General features: G+C 45.2%; 1 protein-coding gene across 4 annotated transcripts in view; it reads left to right on the plus strand.

Moving 5' to 3' along the window:
- CMIP (c-Maf inducing protein) overlaps positions 1-20,374 on the plus strand; it is a 278,661-nt gene that overhangs the window by 90,253 nt on the left and 168,034 nt on the right. For all 4 annotated transcript variants that reach the window (XM_073605534.1, XM_073605536.1, XM_073605537.1 and 1 more), the window contains exons 2-3: positions 4,416-4,541; positions 18,594-18,644. In XM_073605534.1, the coding sequence (XP_073461635.1) occupies positions 4,416-4,541; positions 18,594-18,644 (177 nt within the window). The remainder of the gene's footprint in view (positions 1-4,415; positions 4,542-18,593; positions 18,645-20,374) is intronic.

The following is a 20,374-nucleotide window of genomic DNA, read 5'->3' on the forward strand; positions in this document are numbered from 1 at the left end:
AATTTGGTATAGTTTTCCAGGTTGGGCTACGTGGGATGCTCAAACTGGAGACTCTCGGCATTGCAATTATTAAACGGTAGATCCAAAAACCAGACTGCTCAGTTTAAACCCGGACTGGTAAAAACCTTAATTATATCTGTATTTGGAAGAGGGGGTGTGTTTTTAACTTTAGACTGTAGAATATCTACACTTCAACCAACTTTACTTAAACCAACTACATTTCTTCCTTCCTTCCTTCCTTCCTTCCTTCCTTCCTTCCTTCCTTCCTTCCTTCCTTCCTTCCTTCCTTCCTTCCTTCCTTCCTTCCTTCCTTCCTTCCTTCCTTCCTTCCTTCCTTCCTTCCTTCCTTCCTCTATTTCCTCCCCCCTTGCAATCCCTCGTCTGTTACGCCTCTTTGTTTTCCTCCTGAACCTGTCCATTCTTTACCTGCCTCCTTCAACTTCGAAACTCAAGTCAAAGGCTTTTGAGTTGACCACCTATTCTATGTTGTCGTCTCTTGTGGCCCTTTATACCCCCCAGGCCACAGACACCTGGGCCTATCCCTCTCTGTCCATGGTTTTTTTTTTTTTTTTTTAATACTTTATTATTACTGGTTATTACATAGGTGTGCACAGCCAATTGGATTAGGGTGTGCACCCCAAAGCTCAAACCCTCTCACTTTTGAGACAGAGAAAGAAAGGACTGAGGACAGAAATTCCCCAGTTGCTTTCTCTGCAGGCTTAGCTGCACTGGACAGTAAATGAGTGGGACGTGCTCTGTGCTGAGCAGCTCCCTATTCATTCACAGACCAAAGCATAGTAAACACAGCTTACTATGCTTTAGTTATGAATGAACACAGTGATTGATCGGTACTGGTCACTCATTATGTTTGTTTATAAAAAGAATTGACCGGTAACTGACATGTTTACTGGCCCCCTCTTTGCTCTCTATTCTCAAACGATACCCTGCAGCATTCGTCGGGAGAGGAAGGAAGCCAGCAGCGCTGCGGGGGAAGGGGGGGGGGCAGCAAGGGCAGCAATCTGCGCCACATCCAATGCTATGCCTCCCTTTTGAAAAAAAAAATTCCTCAAGAAAAAAAAAAAAAGACAAAAACAAAAGAGAAAAAAAAACTTTAAAAAAAAAAAGAAAAAAAAACTTTAAAAAAAAAGAAAAAAAAACTTTAAAAAAATGGAAAAGAAAATGTCCGCTGTTCTGCCTTTGTAATATGAGGTGTGAAAGGTGGCGTTAGTCTTCTGAGGAACTGTACACCTTTCCTGAAAGAAGTGCTCAGAAGGTCATCATTTTTAGTAGGATTTGTAACACAAAGCCGAGAGGCCCGCACTATCAAGTTGTTTTGGCGTCTCCAAGCAACAGTGCCAAGGGAAAAATGTATTACACAGAAAGCCTTTCACACAAACATCTGCTTAGTAAATCATCATAAACAGCCATACGTCCTTTGCTTGACTCCTGTGAGTTCCAGAGCTGAGCGTGCGCCAAGCCCCAGATTGTGATGGCCAGCAGCCTTTGCGTAAGCGAAGATTAAATTACAGCCTTGTAACTGAAGTACAGTACAGACAAGTTTTGGTCTACCATTTGTGTACGGCTCCACGGTTTACACACATGCTGCAGCTGCCCATGACGGCTTCTGCATAACTCGAGTGCACATAAGCTTGAAGGGAAGCCATTCTGTGAGTCACATTGCTAAGGGTGGTTGCCATGACAACCCGCATGTCTGGAGTGTTCTTGAGGCCCTGAAATCCACCTTTAAGAACCAAGGCCAGCAGCTGCCACTGGTCACGCTTCTTGTGCCAGGGCGGATATTTCTTAATTACCGAATGAATGTCTGGCCTTGTGTGTTCTTCGGTTATGTTCAAATTCCTTGTTTTTAGAAACGTAATAATGGTGGTAAAGTGTACTCACTACTCCCTTATTTTTTATTATTTTTTTTTTTTTATATATATATATATACATTTCATTACAAAATTTATTTTTTTACTTGGCGATTAGATGAAGAAATGTTTTCTTAGGAAAGGATGAGAATCAGGATGTATTGAAGAAATGTAATGGGTGTCCAACATTTCGGTTGGGTTCAGTCTAAGGCCCCTTTCACACGAGGCGGACTCCGCTTCGGTCTGCCGGCTCAGCGGGAGATCTCTCTGTTGATCTCCGCTGAGCCGGCGGATGCTCACTGAGTGGGGAGGGGCTTGTCAGGCGCCGCTGCTGCCTATGGAGGGATCGGATGAAAACGGACAGCATGTCCGTTTTCATCAGATCTCACCCGATTCGATCCGCCAGCGACGGACCTGGATGTAGGGCCATCCATCTGCTTTTAGCGGATCGGACCAGGTCGGATGTCAGCGGACATGTCGCCGCTGACATCCGTCGCTCCATAGGCTAACATGGAGCGCCCATTCAGGTCCGCCGTCAAAACTGACAGGCGGACCTGAACGGTCCGATCGTGTGAAAGGGGCCTAAGTTTCCTAGGGCTCAATTGTTTTTTTCTTTTACCTTAATAATGGTGGTAAAGTGTATGGCACAGTGGGTAGCGGTAAAAAGGGTTGTTGGTTCAAATCCCAACCACGACACTACCTGCCTGGAGTTTGCATGTTCTCCCTGTGCCGTGGGTTTCCTCCAAAGTGCCTGTGTGGGTTTCCTACTCCAAAGACATGCTGGTAGGTTAATTGACTTCTGTCCAAAATTGGCCCTAGTATATGAATGTGAGATGGGGACCTTGGATTGTGGGCTCCTTGAGGGTAGGGACCGATGTGAGTGTGCGATATATGTGTGGAGCACTGCGTAAATTGATGGCACTATATGGGTACCATAAAATAAATAATAGATGAGCATCTTAATGAGACACAATGTACAGGGATAGGGACAAGTGTAGACACACACACTCCGGTTCAACTGGATGGACTGGTGTCTTTATTCAACCTTACAATGTATAAAAATATTTTTTTTTAGTCGATGTAGATAGATGAAGAGAAGCTATCCCAGGAATGGATGAGGATCAGGATGTATTTAAGAAATTATAATGCCCAACATTTTGGTGGTCACAAGCCTGATGAAGGGGTCCTGCAAGCCTTTGAAATGTTGTTTCTGCTATAATGTGATCGCTGAATAAAGCTTTGGCCCCGTTCTGGAGATCCATGGTGTGCTGGTGACATTCTCTTGCTCCAACATTTTGGTGGGGCCCAACCTACCTTTCCCAAACTTTGCAAGCCTACTAAAATTGCTTGAATAGATCAAGATTCTCCTGAAGTCTTGAGAGTAGGTATCTTCACCCGTGTGCATATTACCTCTTTGTTGTAGTGCACACCAGGACCACAGGAAAAGAAATGAAATAAAAGATCATCAAGCTCTCTTGATGCAATTGGTTGAAGCAATTTAGGCTTTGTTTTCATATTGGTTATCCGGTCAAGGTGCTGGGAATTGTTTTAGTTTTGGTCCCTGAACTCCTCTGCCCATGTGCATATAAGATGTGTTAGGTATATACTGATTTCAATGGTTGCCATTTTTGCTTTGCTTAGTGAATTTGGTAAGCAAATTGGAACTCACTGCTGCTCAAACCCCTGGTGTCCTCAGCTGACAGTGCAGATGTGGTGCATGTGAATGGCTCCTGCTCGCCAGCGACCACAGATAAGAATATTTTAGCAGCACATGTCCTCAGGATCAAAAACGAGCTTTACTTGTCACGGTTAAAATACATACTGAGTCCCAACATTTAAACGTTTCTGCCCAGTACAGGCCTTAGTCATAGCACTATGTATTTATGACTAAGGCAGAAATGCATAAGTGTTAGGACTCGCTATGTATTTTAACTGTGACAAATAAAGCTTTATTTGAATCCTGAGGACATGTGCCGCTAAAATATTTTTCCTGGATATGGTGCAGACACCGACTGTGGCAACTCCAACACTCCCATTTCCAAAATGCCCTGCACTTTTCATTCTGTCGACTGAAATATACATCACATCATCACTTGCACAACATTATTTGCACAGTTGGGCATGATTAAAATGCAGTCGGGAGTACAGTTTGAAATCATGATCTTATGTATAAATAATGGAAGAGGGGCCCTGTGGTTCCCCAGGAGCATGGTGGGACCGTCTGCAGCCTGGACTTGTGTAATATTTGTTGCTTTGCCTCTCTTGGAATAGAATTTTTGACTACTGTATATAGATCACATTTGTCACTCAATATCCGACAGGAGACAGCCATCATAATATGAGTTGCTAGATCTGTGGGTAGGACTAGCTTTGCAGGTATATTTTGGCCATGGGGGATATTTATTTTAAACCATAATATACTGGTAACTGAGGCTGTTCTTGTATGTAATACTAGATTTGCCTTTTTGCTAGGGATTATGCAGATCAACAGCTGCCCATTGGCGTCACAGAGGAAAGTAACCATATCTTACTTTTTTGTCTTTACAGCCCACTGGGTACATGGAGAATAGCATGCCATACAGTTCTATTGAGGATGTTCAGCTTCTGTCCTGGGAGAATGCTCCAAAATATTGTTTACAGCTAACTTTTCCCGGAGGAACGGTCCTACTCCAGGTATGATATACATGCATTAGATTGTATACTGCAGGTTTACTTGTATAATAAATGAGTCCACCCATAAGTAATAGACAAGGTATCTGTGTTTTGTTTTTTGTTCTTTTATATTTAGTCCATTCAAGTTTGTCCTACACTTTTTACAGTAAGGCAAACACAGTTTAGGGCACTTTAATATTGAGGCGAGGGGGCGTCGGCGGTAAAGCTCCACTAGTTTTAGCGGTGCTTTACGGTCATTTTTAGAGGCGCTTTTCGGGCGCCAGCGAGGCGCTTTTATCCCCCGCTAGCGGCCGAATAAAGGATCAAAAGCGGCGTTTTGTAGGCGCTTCAGCTGCGCTGCCCAATGATTTCAGTGGGCAGGGACGCTTTAGGAGCGGTTTTAGGAGAAAATATCTTCTAAACCTGTACAGTTTAGGAGATATTTCCATTGCATGCAGCCAGTGACATCACTGGCGCATGCGCTCTGAAGGAACGGCCCACGTTTGCCATTCCTTTCCGAGCCGTGCCGTGAATGGTGGCTCCCTCGCGAACGTGCGAGAGTGGTGTCATTGCGGCTCCAGCCAATCACAGCGCCGGAGCCCGAGAACCCAGAAGAAGCTCCTGGAAAGATGTTGGCCTTGACAGCGGTGTGCGGGGACCGCTGCAACAGCTGTGTTTTAAGGTATTTCATAATGAGCCAGTATGCGATGCATACTAGCTCATTATGTCTTTTGTCTTGCAGGTTTTTTATTTTTATTTTTTTATCAGAGGTTTTCGACCTCTTTAAGAAGAGTTTCTTGTTTGCCTTGGTCTGCATATGGCCTAAAGTGGCAGTATAGTGCCTCTTCGGATGGCCGGCATCTGGGTCTCCTTCGCCAGCCACTGCCATTGGCCAGGCCGGGATGGCGTCAGTATTCCCGAATTCATACAGTGAGCTGCACATGCACAGCATGTCTCTTCTGCATTAAAAAAATCCTGCCTGTCTGCCAATTTTAATTCTATAGCCTAAAGTTCCACTTTAAAGTATACCGTATTTATCAGTGTATAACACGCACTTTTCCCCCTGAAAATCAGGGGGAAATCGTGTGTGCGTGTTATACGCCGACCCCTGCTACTCGGAGTGCAAGGTGTGGACGAGCGGCGCTGGATGACACAGAGCCACGATCTCCTGTGTATCTGGCGCTGTCACACACAGTCTCGCCCCCCCTGGCCCAACATTGGACCACTGCTCTGTCCATCATATGAGCCAGGCGGGACTGTGAGTGACTGAGCACCGGATACATAGGAGATCGCAGCTCTGTGTCATCCAGCACTGGCGTGGCTGCAATCATCTGCAGAGGCAAGTCTGCAGATGTATACCATAGAGCAAGGGTCTTCAAACTATGGCCCTCCAGTTGTCCAAGAACTACAATTCCCATCATGCCTAGCCATGTCTGTGAATGTCAGAGTTTTACAATGCCTCATGGGATGTGTAGTTCCGCAACAGCTGGAGGGCCGATGTTTGAGGATCCCAGCCATAGAGGCTGCAATCATGGGCATGTTAGAGGCTGTAGATGGGCATAGATCAGGCTGCATTGATGGGCACTGATGAGGCTGCAGAGCACTGACCCTTATTTTAAAATGTACGTGTTTTTTTCTGAAACTTCCCTCTTAGTGTGTGTTATACGCTGATAAATACGGTATATAGCCAAAACTTTAATGTTTAAGTCCCCTTTCAGCTTAAGGTTTGTTGTCTGTGTCCTGTTGGGGAGATTTACCTGAACTTTCTGTTCTGAAGATGGCAACTGAAGTGAGAGAAAATCACCAAAGTGATAGAAATTCCCCTATTAGACCATTGTTATTGGAAGAAAGTGACCTCATTGCAAGATTTCCGTCACCTCTTGTTCTGGTGACAACTGTAAAATTTTGGATTTCCCCTCAGATTCTTTTAATGACAGTGGCCTTCATGATCAGTAAGGTGAATCTCACTAGCAGAAACAGTAATACAATACTGACTGAGGTTATAACATTTCCCCACTCTATCAATGTACATACACTTTCTCCGAACATGTTAACAAAGTGGGAACAAACATTTCAAGGACACGCCCCCTCGATTAACTTATGGGCAGGAGCTCAAAACATGAAATATCACTCCTAGGTGGGCTTGTTCTTTTCTAAGATTATGTTATAACATGCCTGCACTCAATCCAAAGCTAAAGAATGTTTGGGCTGTACATACACTTTACCTGAGCATGGTAACAAAGTGGAAACCAACATTTTGAGGACACCCAGGCCCTCCCTATCAACTTATAAGTGCAAGCTTAAAAAATGAAATCTCACTTCTGGATAGGCTTGTTCATTAGGACCTGAACATACCTATGTGTATGTGGTGTTAAAATGTCATTGTCATGAAATAAGAATGGGGGCTGCCATTGCAAGTCTCCTTCTGAAAATGCTAGATGCCTGGCTGTGTCTCACTTCAGTATGTCAGAGTCCCGAAACAAGAACATCATAAAAGGGTGTCATAACTACTTCTATTTATACTTGTTATGGGTCAGCCATTTAGAACAGAAATGAAAGCAAGTATTGGGTGGGATGGAACCTTCAATCCTGTGTCTGGATTTTACCAGTACACAGCTGTGCAGGGTCGTTATATATTCAAGCCTTGAGGTTAGCTCAGGGCTCTCAGTTTGGAGATAGCTTCGATATTGGAGACGGGAGGTCTCACCCAGAGCGTCAGAGGAGCCCCAGCCAGGAGTCTGGGGACAGAAGGTCTCAACCACGGGTCAGAGTTGCCCCACACAGTAGGGCTCCTCCCAGGAGTTAGGTGGGCTCCTATCGGGATGTCAGGAGAATCCCTATCCAGAGGTCAGGAGAGGTCTTGCAGCATGTTGATGTGACCAAAGGCTAAGAGAGCTAAGTGAACCAGAAGAGCTGGGCAACAGTCAGAGGGACAGGTAAGAAGTGCAGCGGTGCTTCTGACAAGGGAATCAGGTGGCTCAGCATTTTCAGTTGACTACTCATGTTGATGTGGTAGAACCCCAGCGTGAGCAACTAAAGTCAACTTTCCATTTGGCGGGCTGCCATGCCCTAAAATACAGTTTGGAATGACACAACTCATTGCTACAAAGCACCTACCACATGATATAATCACTACATATAAAAATATAAATACCTTTTTTGTTTCCTTATTTATAAGTGATCACATACCCTCTGTTCTCAGCTGAATAAGGAGCTCAGAGAGCTTGAGGAGGAGAAGCAGCAGTACACTAGTCTTCCCATTAAATGGCTGTGCAGGGGGGGTGTCAGCACAAGTCTGGTCATTGGAGGAGAGCAGGCTGAGTTCCCAGCACAGCTAGAGAACAGACCACGCTGTGCTCTCATGCTTGGTAGGGTTGTCCCGATACCACTTTTTTAGGACCGAGTACAAGTACCGATACTTTTTTCAAGTACTCGCCGATACTGATACTTTTTTTTTTAATGTCACGTGACAGTGGTTTTTTTTTTTTGGGGGGGGGGGGTGAATGGTGTGTGTGTGTGTGTTTTTTTTTTTTTTTTTTAATTTACAATTTTTTCAGTTTTTACAATAATTTTTTTTTATTCTTTATTTCTTTTTTTTGTTTTATTTTTAATCAGCCCTGTTGGGGGGCTTTGGGAGATATCAGGGGTCTTAACAGACCTCTGATATCTCCCCCTTGAGACAGGGAAAGAGACAGAGGATAGAGATTCCCCAGTCCCTTTTTCTGCAGCCTCAACTGCACTGAAAATGAATGGAGAGAAGACAGCGGCTCCTCTCCATTCGTAAACTGACACATCGTGATCACAGGAGATTACAATGTTTCAGTTATGTGAATGGACAGAGTCAGCTGACTCTGTCCATTCACAAAGGAAGGAGGAGGAGAACGGAGGGGACAGAGAAGGAGAGGGGAACGGAGGGGACAACGGAAGGGGGCAGCGGAGAGGCACAGAGAAGGAAAGAGGAACGAAGGGGACAGAAAAGGAGAGAGGAACGGAGGGGGACAGCGGAGGGGGACAGAGGAACGGAGGGGGCATGGAGGAGGATGCAGTGACAGTCAGCCGTGACCGGTCACCGCTGTATGTCACTAAAGCCGCTGGGGGAGAATCTTGTAACTCCCCCATGCGCCAATCACAGCTGTCTTCCAGGTATCGGGTGAAGCATAGGGAGCATTTGCCCGAGTACAAGTACTTAGGCAAATGCTCGGTATCGGTGCCGATACCGATACTAGTATCGGTATCGGGACAACCCTAATGCTTGGTGTGGTCAGTTTTTAAAGGAAAGGGCCTGGCAGTATCACCAGGAATTTCACACAAAGGAAGCAATACAAAGTGAACATGATACCTTTTCATACCGGTACGTGTATAAGAAATATGAAATGTTGGGGTAACATATTCTTTATTCTCACATGATAATGTTCCTTTAACAAAATCACATGCCCCTGAACGCACAGTGACGCCTGTAATAAACCATACATGCCCGGCCTTGCAGTGCGATGGAGAAAGACGGGGTGCATGGATGCATTTTGAGGTCCCGTTAACAGTGATTGGTAGATGAACCCACAACATGTGACCATGGACATAGCTGTGAATGGGCCCTATACAATTCTTGTGAATCATTTAGGTGATGGCATACATGCTATGGAATATAAAGAGTTAAATAACCTTTCGGTCCAGAAGGTATTATTGCTGTGCTCATTTTCTCTGTGTAAATGTTTTGCACACACACGCGGTGCCTTTTTCCCCCTTCTCTTCCTAATAATCAGAAGGTAACCAGATGGAAAAACAAACAGGGAGAAGCCCTGGTAATGCACAATGAAAATACAGTAGCTGATGGTGTACAGCGCCTGTGCTTGCATCGTGTTTATGTGTTTACTTTTGTGGGATTAAATCTGTTGCTGTTTATTAAATAAACCAAAATCTTAAAAACAGAATATTACATTAATCTGTTTTCTGCACAGCCTTAGGGCCTCAATTCTGAGACATGAATCACAGACTTTTACATATTGGATAGTTTAACACCGCTGCATAGATCCCATCTGTGTACAACGTGTGGGGGATGGTAATGGGATGGAATGTCCTACATGCTGGTTATCACTCTCTGGTGAAGCACTACACAGTGAGAGCCTCACCCCATCAAAAGATCCCCCTGAAATACTTGACGGTGTCAGAGCTGTGGACGGTTTCAGTAGGACAGTGGATGGCGTCGGTCAGTAGGGCAGTGGACGGCGTCGGTCAGTAGGGCAGTGGACGGCGTCGGTCAGTAGGGCAGTGGACGGCGTCGGTCAGTAGGGCAGTGGACGGCGTTGTCAGTAGGGCAGTGGACGGCGTTGGTCAGTAGGGCAGTGGACGGCGTTGGTCAGTAGGGCAGTGGACGGCGTTGGTCAGTAGGGCAGTGGACGGCGTTGGTCAGTAGGGCAGTGGACGGCGTTGGTCAGTAGGGCAGTGGACGGCGTTGGTCAGTAGGGCAGTGGACGGCGTTGGTCAGTAGGGCAGTGGACGGCGTTGGTCAGTAGGGCAGTGGACGACGTTGGTCAGTAGGGCAGTGGACGGCGTTGGTCAGTAGGGCAGTGGACGGCGTCGGTCAGTAGGGCAGTGGACGGCGTCGGTCAGTAGGGCAGTGGACGGCGTCGGTCAGTAGGGCAGTGGACGGCGTCGGTCAGTAGGGCAGTGGACGGCGTCGGTCAGTAGGGCAGTGGACGGCGTCGGTCAGTAGGGCAGTGGACGGCGTCGGTCAGTAGGGCAGTGGACGGCGTCGGTCAGTAGGGCAGTGGACGGCGTCGGTCAGTAGGGCAGTGGACGGCGTCGGTCAGTGGGACAGTGGACGGCGTCGGTCAGTGGGGCAGTGGACGGCGTCGGTCAGTGGGGCAGTGGACGGCGTCGGTCAGTGGGGCAGTGGACGGCGTCGGTCAGTGGGACAGTGGACGGCGTCGGTCAGTGGGACAGTGGACGGCGTCGGTCAGTGGGACAGTGGACGGCGTCGGTCAGTGGGACAGTGGACGGCGTCGGTCAGTGGGACAGTGGACGGCGTCGGTCAGTGGGACAGTGGACGGCGTCGGTCAGTGGGACAGTGGACGGCGTCGGTCAGTGGGACAGTGGACGGCGTCGGTCAGTGGGACAGTGGACGGCGTCGGTCAGTGGGACAGTGGACGGCGTCGGTCAGTGGGACAGTGGACGGCGTCGGTCAGTGGGACAGTGGACGGCGTCGGTCAGTGGGACAGTGGACGGCGTCGGTCAGTGGGACAGTGGACGGCGTCGGTCAGTGGGACAGTGGACGGCGTCGGTCAGTGGGACAGTGGACGGCGTCGGTCAGTGGGACAGTGGACGGCGTCGGTCAGTGGGACAGTGGACGGCGTCGGTCAGTGGGACAGTGGACGGCGTCGGTCAGTGGGACAGTGGACGGCGTCGGTCAGTGGGACAGTGGACGGCGTCGGTCAGTGGGACAGTGGACGGCGTCGGTCAGTGGGACAGTGGACGGCGTCGGTCAGTGGGACAGTGGACGGCGTCGGTCAGTGGGACAGTGGACGGCGTCGGTCAGTGGGACAGTGGACGGCGTCGGTCAGTGGGACAGTGGACGGCGTCGGTCAGTGGGACAGTGGACGGCGTCGGTCAGTGGGACAGTGGACGGCGTCGGTCAGTGGGACAGTGGATGGCGTCGGTCAGTGGGACAGTGGACGGCGTCGGTCAGTAGAGCAGTAAACGGCGTCGGTCAGTGGGACAGTGGATGGCATTGGTCAGTAGGGCAGTGAATGCCGTTGGTCAGTAGAGCAGTAAACGGCGTCGGTCAGTGGGACAGTGGATGGCGTGGGACAGTGGACGGCGTCGGTCAGTAGAACAGTGGATGTTGTTGGTAGGGCAGTGGGCGGTGTCAGTAGGTTAGTTTTATTTTATTTTTAAAATTGTTTATTTTTTTTACAATGTTATTTATTTATTTTGTACACTTTTTTTGGAGCTGAGCTCCAATGTTTGCCAGCCAATGACCATGAGTGTGTGGTAAAGGGCACCTCACACCACTGCGCCCAGGGCACTTTCTCCTTCTGCCCACCCTTTGTCCTGGCCCTACCCAGCTCCACTTACCTCTGTGGATGTTTATTTTTCACTGCCAACACAGTCAATGCAAGGGTCCGGGGATTTGAAAGCTGCAGTTTTCTCCTTGGATGGATCAGAGTGATTATGATTGGTCACGTGCTGGCAAGTGACCGCTTTGACCAATCAAAATCACTCTGATCAGTCCCAGCATCCCTGAGGCCCCTTTCACACAAGCTTTCTGATCAGGTCTGCCTGTCAGTTTTTCAGGCGGACCTGATCGGACACTTCATTCACCTCTGTGGAGCGGCGGATGTTAGCAGTGACATGTCCGCTGACATCTGCCGATATCCGATCTGATCCTGTCCATGAAATCCAGACGGACGGAGACCCTATTTTCCATCCATCTGGAGGATCGGATGAAAATGGACAGGCGGTCCGTTTTCATCCGATCTCCCCATAGAGGAGAGCAGGGCACTGACAGGTCCGTCTCTGCACAGTGAGCGGAGACGGATCTGTCATTGGCCTGCTCAGCAGGGATCAATGGATCTATCGCCCGCTGAGCAAAGCGGAGTCTGTCGGGCAGACCGTCTGTATGAAAGAGCCCTAAGAAAAGAAGGGGAAGAAGAGAGATGTGTTATTTGAAATTTTAAAAAAAAAAGCTTAAACACCACGCCAAGGACCAGTAAGCTGCAGTATATTAAGTTTTTGGTTTTGTTTTCAGATCTGACTTTTGAATTGATATTAACATGTTGGCCCTGGTTTACACTGCTGGGACTTCTCATGCGATTTGCTGTGACACAAAGTCGCATGACACGTCAAAACACATTCATTACATAATGAATCCTTAATTGCTGCAGCTCAAGTCACAGCGACAAAAAAATAGTTCCTGCACTACTTTTCTGCATCTTCCTTGCAACATGAGACTGCAATGTTAAAATCACATAAGTCACAGGGAAGTAATTTCTTTGTCTTGTTTGCGACCTTGTTACCCCAAAACTTCATATTCCTGATATGTGTCTGCTGTACCATATAGCTCAGTGTACTGTTGCTTCTCCTCCTCCCTCAGCTCTTTTGCAGCTGAGAACAGAGGGAATGTGATCACTTATAAAATAGGGGAAATAAGGTATTTATAATGTATTTTTATATCTATACAAAAATGTTTTGACTTTCGTTTCTATGATAAACTGAATGGGTTTGTTTTACAAAGTAATCATTTACAATCACTTTCAGAGGGTTTTGTAGGTTCAATAATATATGTCACACTCTGTATTGTTATGACTGGCCAAAGTCAGAAAACATCAGTCATATGAAAGTTGCATCAAGTCGCACGACTATGGGGTGGCAGCAGTGTGATTTGAGCTTTAAAGTGTTACCAAAAGCATAACACTGGGTTTATGTGCAGTAAAGCATGCTGTTTATACTAACTGTGGAACCTAAGGGGTTAATCTCCTGCATTGTGTGTAAAGATTGTGTGATCCGGACTCTTTGATCCTTCTTATCTTTAACTGACTTCAACCCATTTACTGGTAGAACAGAGCATTAGGAGTCAGGCTGCACATGCTCAGTTTGGTGTGTATTGCTAGAGAGGTTTTTTTTTTTTTCTTGGGCGAGTGCATGTGATCAGCACAGGGCCAATCAGAACTGTCCAGACAGAGGATTAGGGGAAAATTAAATCTTCAAGCTTTAAGCAGATGCTGATGCAAGTCACAAGACTGCTCTAACTAATGATGAAAAAAGGTATTTAGCAGTTTATATTTATTAAAACTATTGCATGTCCATGTTCTGTGTACTGTGGGAGGCCAGATATAGTGAATGCAGGGTCCTGGGTTTAGTAGCACTTTAATGCTTATTTGAGATTGTAGTGACTGGGTTTACATACGCTGCATTGAGGCCAACATATTTCAAACTCCTCTAGTAGCTTTCTTTGTGGCGATTGTTACTTTTTTTTTTTTTTAGTGTAACAAAATATCAAAAACATGCAATGATTTTATCAGTCTAATTTTTAGTTTTTTTTTTTTTTATCTATCTACTTTGTTACACTGAGCCATTCCTTCCAGCCTTTGCTTTGAAACTGTCCTTGGACAAAAGCCCGTGTTATGCTTTGATGCAAACAAATGCAGCATGACGATCGCATTTATAAGGGGCCCGTATTAACTCCTCGCTTTGTAAAAGCACATGGAGAAAGCCGTGAATTGATGTCGTTTTTCGCCACTAAGTAGGGGATGCCTGAGATGCTGCCGATTGGGGCTTTACTGCCTGGAAAATCCCAATATCCCTCATTCAGCACAATTGACACCTAATGAGCAATGCCTGTTAGCATCAGTTAAAAATGACAATACTTCTCTCCTGCCCAGGTGATAAATCTCTCCCTGAGCATTAAAGCCTGCTAATTGCCTGCAATGTTGTTTAGTTTACACATAAAGAGCCATTTGTACACACGCCTCCCGGCGTCCATTCATCATGTGCTGCCTTTAATGGGAGCACTGGCCTTGTACAATATTAATGGCTGTGATGTGAGTTTTGCTGTGGCATATAATAGGGATCTGAGCTTCACAGCTATTGTCGAGGCATCAAAAGTGAGATAATCGCCGTGTTGCATGACATATACAGCGTCACTGCGTGTTGTACACGGGATCATCTTTCCTTGCCTTGCTGGGAAAGGGGGAATCTCTCTTAAAGTGATATTAATAAACACACACTGTTTATTTACATTGTCCCTTCTCTTTCTGTATGTGAATGATGGCACTGTAATTATTTTAATACAAAAAAAAAATATCTTAAGTGCCTTTTTCCTAATGGATATACAGCTGTCACATGACCCAGCTCTTTCCCAGCCTGTTTGCAGGGAAATATGAGCAGGAGGAACTTCTAGTCCTCTGCTCCTTGTCACCTGTTAACCACTTGCCGACCAGCCGACGCAGCTTTACTGTGGCAGAACGGCACGGCTGGGCGATACCACGCTATGTAACGTCGCTTCGCCCTGTGACCACTAGGGGCGCACCCGCTGCTCACCCCAAGAGCCGATGCGAGTGCCACCCCCACAATCACTGGTGACACACCAAAAACTGGGATCTGTGTGTGTAACACAGTTTCCAGTTCTCTGAGGGGAGAAGAGACTGTCTGTTCATACAAAGGACATTTTCACTTAAGGGTGTACTCAATATTTACAAAAATGTGAGGGCTGTACTCACTTTTGTGAGATACTGTGTATATGTGTGTATATGTGTGTATATGTATGTGTGTGTGTGTGTATGTGTGTGTGTGTGTATATATATATATATATATATCATATACACACACACATTTTATATGTAGTAAACAACATATGCAGTGTATCTACAGTACATGCACATTTCCCCATGTTTTGTCTTTTTAAAAATGTTCAGAAACATACCTATAGACCTGCCAAAAAATCCAATGAGCTCCTATCTTCTTGTATTGAGCTGAGAAGGCTACCTTTAGGCTGCGTTCGCATGTGCATCTAGGGAGTGTTAAAACCGCCTGAACCAGGTCATGCAGTGCTCAGTACGAAAGCACAAACAAAAAAGGGCACACCAGCCTAGTGCATTATCCCATGCACCATTTATTAGTTTAAATTAGTATTTTTTTGCTAGAAAATAATTACTTAGAACCCACAAACATTATATATATATATATATATTTTTTATAGCAGAGACCATAGAGAATAAAATGGCAATTGTTGCAATATTTTATGTCACGCTGTATTTGCGTAGTGGTCTTTCAAACACAATTTTTTGGGGAAAAAAATACACTTTAATAAATAAAAAGAATGTGAAAGATGTTACGCTAAGTAAATAGATACCAGTCATGCTTTAAAATTGCTCACGCTCGTGGAATGGCGACAAACTACGGTAATGAATAATCCCCATAGGCGACACTTTAAAATTTTTTGCAGGTTACCAGTTTAGAGTTGCAGAGGTCTAGTGCTAGAATTATTACTCTCGCTCTAACGATAGTGACGATATCTCATGTGTGTGGTGTTCATTTTTACATGGTCTCTTTATTACTATAGAAATAAGTATGACAGGTCCTCTTTATTGCAAGATCTAGGATCAAAAAGGCCCCAAATCTCTCATTTACCCTTTTAAAAGCAAAAAAAAAAAAAACAAAGAAAAAAAAAACAACACTTTCACCTTAACAAAAAACAAAACATCCCTTTAAGCCCAAAAGGTGTGTCAAGTGACATCAGACATTGCTGTGGTCCTCCAAGAGCAAAGAGCCGAGTAGGGGCTATCTTTCCCTCACTCGACCTCTTGCCCAGGCATCAGACGTATCGGATTGGCTCCGGACTTACCGATTGCTCTGAGTTGACCAGGAAGAGGTGGGAAGGATGCCCCCCCACCCCCCCGGCACATGTGCACTGTGCTCTCAAATGACAGCATGTTGTCCATTGAGAGCACGTCCGCTACTAAAGAAATTATCTCCTAAACGGTGCACGTTTTAGGAGATATTTACTGTACCTACAGGCAAGACTTATTATAGACTTACCTGTAGGTATAAATAAAAAAGCAGACTTTGCTACTGCTTTAAGTTTGAATGGCTGAGCCGCGATGGCGTCACTTCAGTAGCAGCTGGTGATGTCACTGGGACATGTGCACTGCTCTCTCACGTGCACGTACGCCAGTGACGTCACCAGCTGCTATTAAAGTAAATAAGATATCTACTATACCTACAGGTAAGCCCGACTATGCTGTCCATTGAGAGTGCAGTGCACGTGCAGCGGTGACATCACCGGCTGCTGTTGAGCACTTGCCGACCTCAATACGTATATATACATTGCGGTTTGCAAGTGGTTTACCAGGATTATGGCTGAAGATATGAGCTATAACCCCAGTATCGTTTTTTGCAGCTGGCATTCTCATAAAAGCATTCAGAGCAGCTCATGAGCTGCTGGAATGCTTTCAGAAGGGGGAGGGGGAAGGACCTCACCAGTGTTTCTTGGGCTTACCATTTCCGCTGATTCGCCCAAGAAACGATCAAGCGGTGCTTCTGGCTGCTCCCATAGGCGATCAAAGAGTAGATACTCTTTGATCGGCTCTATGGCCTTGGAGGACAGGAGGGACGTCACTTCTGGTCCAGGCTGGAAGTAAATAAGTTTTCAGTGTAAAAATGAAAAGCAAAATAAATAAGAAAAAAATACTTTAAAGTGCCCCATCCCTCCAAGCTTGCGGGCAGAAGCGAACGCATACGTAAGTCGCACCTGCGTATGTAAACGGTCTTCAAACCACACGTGAGGTATCGCCGCGATTGTTTGCGCGAGAGCAATAATTCTACAAGACCACCTCTGTAACTAAACAGGGAACCTATAAAAAAAGTTAAAGCATCATCTATGGAGATTTTGTAGTACCGTAGTTTGTCACTGTTCCACGAGCGTGTGCAATTTTAAAGCATGACATGTTAGGTATCTATTTACTCAGCGTAACATCATCTTTCACATTACACAAAAAAATTGGGCTAAGTTTACTTTTTTTTTTTCTCTTATTTAAAGTGTATTTTTTCCCAAAAAAATGCATTGGACAGATCGCTGTGCAAATACAGTGTGACATAAAATATTGCAATGACCGCCTTTTTATTCGCTAGTGTCTCTGCTAAAAAAAAATCTATAATGTTTGGGGGTTCTAAGTATTTTTTTAGCAAAAAAAAGTAGATTTTTTCATGAAGGAGCAAAGTGTCAGAATAGGCCCGGATGGGAAGTGGTTGAACTTGTAAACAAAAGGTGCCAGAAAAAGCCTGGTCTTCAAGTGGTTAACATAGATATCATCTCCTAAACAGGGCATTTTTAAGAGATATTTACTGTACCTACAGGCAAGCCATATTATAGGCTTACCGGTAGGTATAAAGTAGACCTTTTTACCGCTGTAAGTTTGCCAGGAGTTCAGCTTTATTTGCTGATTCAGGCTACAATTGCCTTGTTTGTGGGTACCCGTAGTTCAGAGATCAAAATGGCCGACTGTACTGTGTACACAACAGGTGAGGCATCTCAGCCTCAACATACAGCCCCGCGGTTCTTTGACAGGTACTTCAGGGTAAACACAATAAAAGGTCAAAAGGGAAAATAAACTCACCCTTGGCAAACCTGCCGGTTTACTTATTTGGCCTCTTCTATTTTTGAGCCCCAGTTTATAATGTGAGCCTGTGACTAGAGATGCTGTTTCCTCATCAATTTAGCTGCTGAAATAATAATAAAAAAAAAAAGCCGTATTGTTCATTTTCAATAACAGACTTTGCTGCCCTGATTAAATGTGTACCCAGCACGGAGCAAATATTGACATACACTGCAGGAAGCAGATACTAAAGAGCCATTGTTTTTTGGACACCACACCGACCTGCCTGCCTGGAAGCCACTAATGTGTCCATAGCAGGAAGGTAAGATATTTACCAGAGAGGAGATTCCAGGAAATAAATATGGTTTGATTATGATTACAGAGGTGGGTTGTGTTGACTGTAAAGGTAAATTGCTTGGAGCACATGGAGACAATCTGTGACGCCTTAACTCCAGTCAATCTTTAATTCTCAGCAACCCTGGTGACCATGAGCCAGAAAGCGTAGGATGGGTGCTATCACTGTCATTCAGCGGCATTAGGATGGAAAACAGGCTACAGCTAGCCACGGAGCAGCATGTCTACTAGCAATTATTTGTTTCCTTGATGAAGAGAGTAGTTGTGAGCCCCCAAGATACTTTTGTGAACTCTGGTGAACTCTAGTGGACTATTTTCATGGGAAAAAAATTCTGAGCTTGGTGGTCCTCCATTCCGTCAGTGGCACAGGTAAAGAATAGGGTGGCATGGCATCTCTTGCTTGAAAAAAGATGTTTGCGATTTCTAGGGATAGAACACTCTGTTCTCAGTTACTGAGTGTTAAACCCAGGCACAGCCAATTATCATTTTTAGAAGGAAACAAGCTATGACAGTCTCCATAACTCTCTCTTGACATGTATACTGTACTGTAATAATGACTTGCTACTTGGACATGCTGGTCTTAATTTTTTTTCTGTTTTTATTGTATCTAATTTTTGTTATTTCTTTACAGGCTGCAAACAGCTATCTGAGAGATCAGTGGTTTCACTCCTTGCAGTGGAAGGTAAGTAATAATTTTCTTATATAAGCATAAAATGATTGTAAGGCCAACATGGATCATGAAATGTTGTATTCAGGGCTGGAGCTGATGGTCCATGGACACCCTAGGGCCTAGGTCAAGTAAAGAATGCTGGGTTTTAGTTCTGTTCAATTTTAAAGAATGGCCAAGTAATTTCCAGCTTGATAATTACATAGGAACTATATTACCATAGCTTTTTTTCCTACATTCCATAAATAAAATGATGTAAAGTGGAATCATTTTTCACTGATCAGCCATAACTTTATGACCATTTTTTTTTGCCGCCAAAACAGCCCTGATCCATCAAGACATGTATGCCACTAGACCCTTTGAAGGTATGCTGTGGTATCTGGCATCAAGCTGTCAGTAACAGATCCTTTATATCCTGTAAGTTGCAGGGTGGGGCCTCCATAGATCGGCCTTGTTTTTCCAGCACATCCCACAGGTGCTTGATTGGATTGAGCTTTGGACCATTTGGAGGCCAAGCCAACACTTCAAACTCATTGTGTTCCTCAATCCATTCTCAAAACACGTTTGCAGTGTGGGAGGGTGCATTATCCTGCTGAAAGAGGTCACTGCCATCAGGAAATATTGTTTCCATGAAAGGTTGTATTTGGTTAGTAACAATGTTTAGGTAGGTAGTACATGTCAACGTAACATCCATATGAGTAGCAGGACCAAAGGTTTCCCAGCAGAACATTGCCCAACACATCACACTGCCTCTGCTGGGTTTCCTTCTTCCCATAGTGCAGGGGAAGGCTACCTCGGCCCTCCAGCTGTGGTGAAACTACAAGTCCCATGAGACATTGCAAGACCCTGACAATCACAGGCATGGATCCTAGAGGCAGAAGCATGATGGGATTTGTAGTTTCACCACAGCTGGAGTGCCGAGGTTGCGTACCCCTGCCATAGTGCATTCTGGTGCTATCTCTTTTCCAGGTAAGCGATGCACAAACACCCGGCCATTCACATGGGGTAAAAGAAAACATGATCCATCACACCAACCCACCATCATCCATTGCTCAATGATCCAGTTCTGATGCTCACATGGCCATATTAGGTGCATTTGGCTGTGGACGTGGGTCAGTGTGGACCCCCTGACTGTTCTTCGGCTACACAGCCCCATACAGAACAAACTGCAATGTCCACATTTTCTGCTTTGAACACATTAACTTCAGGGGCAACATGTTTGTTTGCTTCCAGTATATCTCCCCGACTTTCAGATGCCATTGTAACGAGATCATCGGTGTTATTCACGTAACCTGTCAGTGATTATAAAGTTATGGCTGATCGGTGTATGTATTAAAGTAGAGTTCAGACAAAGGTTTGTGTTTTTCGGATAAAATGAAGAAGAGATAGGAACTTATCTAACTATATCTACTTGTGTCATGTTTTTTTTTCTCCTCACTCCCTTTCCAGGAAGCGAGAGGAAAAATCCCCAAAATGAGAGGGGATCCCAGCAGTTGTCCAGAAAATAGATAATTCTGTTGTGAGATTTCCACTCAGTTCCTGTCTTGGGGACAGGTGTCAATTTTGAGAGTCAAAAAACATTGCTGTGAAGAGAAGTGAGGTGAAATTTCCCATAGCAGAGGCACAAATGGCAAAAAAAATAATAAAAATTTAGAAAAAGAGCACCAGACCATCATCTTAAGAGTCCATATTAATTTATTGTAGGTTAAAATGTGACAAATTAATTTAAAAAGCTGCCAACGCAT

This window comes from Aquarana catesbeiana, linkage group LG11 (assembly GCF_042186555.1).
Source record: "Aquarana catesbeiana isolate 2022-GZ linkage group LG11, ASM4218655v1, whole genome shotgun sequence".
Classification (NCBI taxonomy): domain Eukaryota; kingdom Metazoa; phylum Chordata; class Amphibia; order Anura; family Ranidae; genus Aquarana; species Aquarana catesbeiana.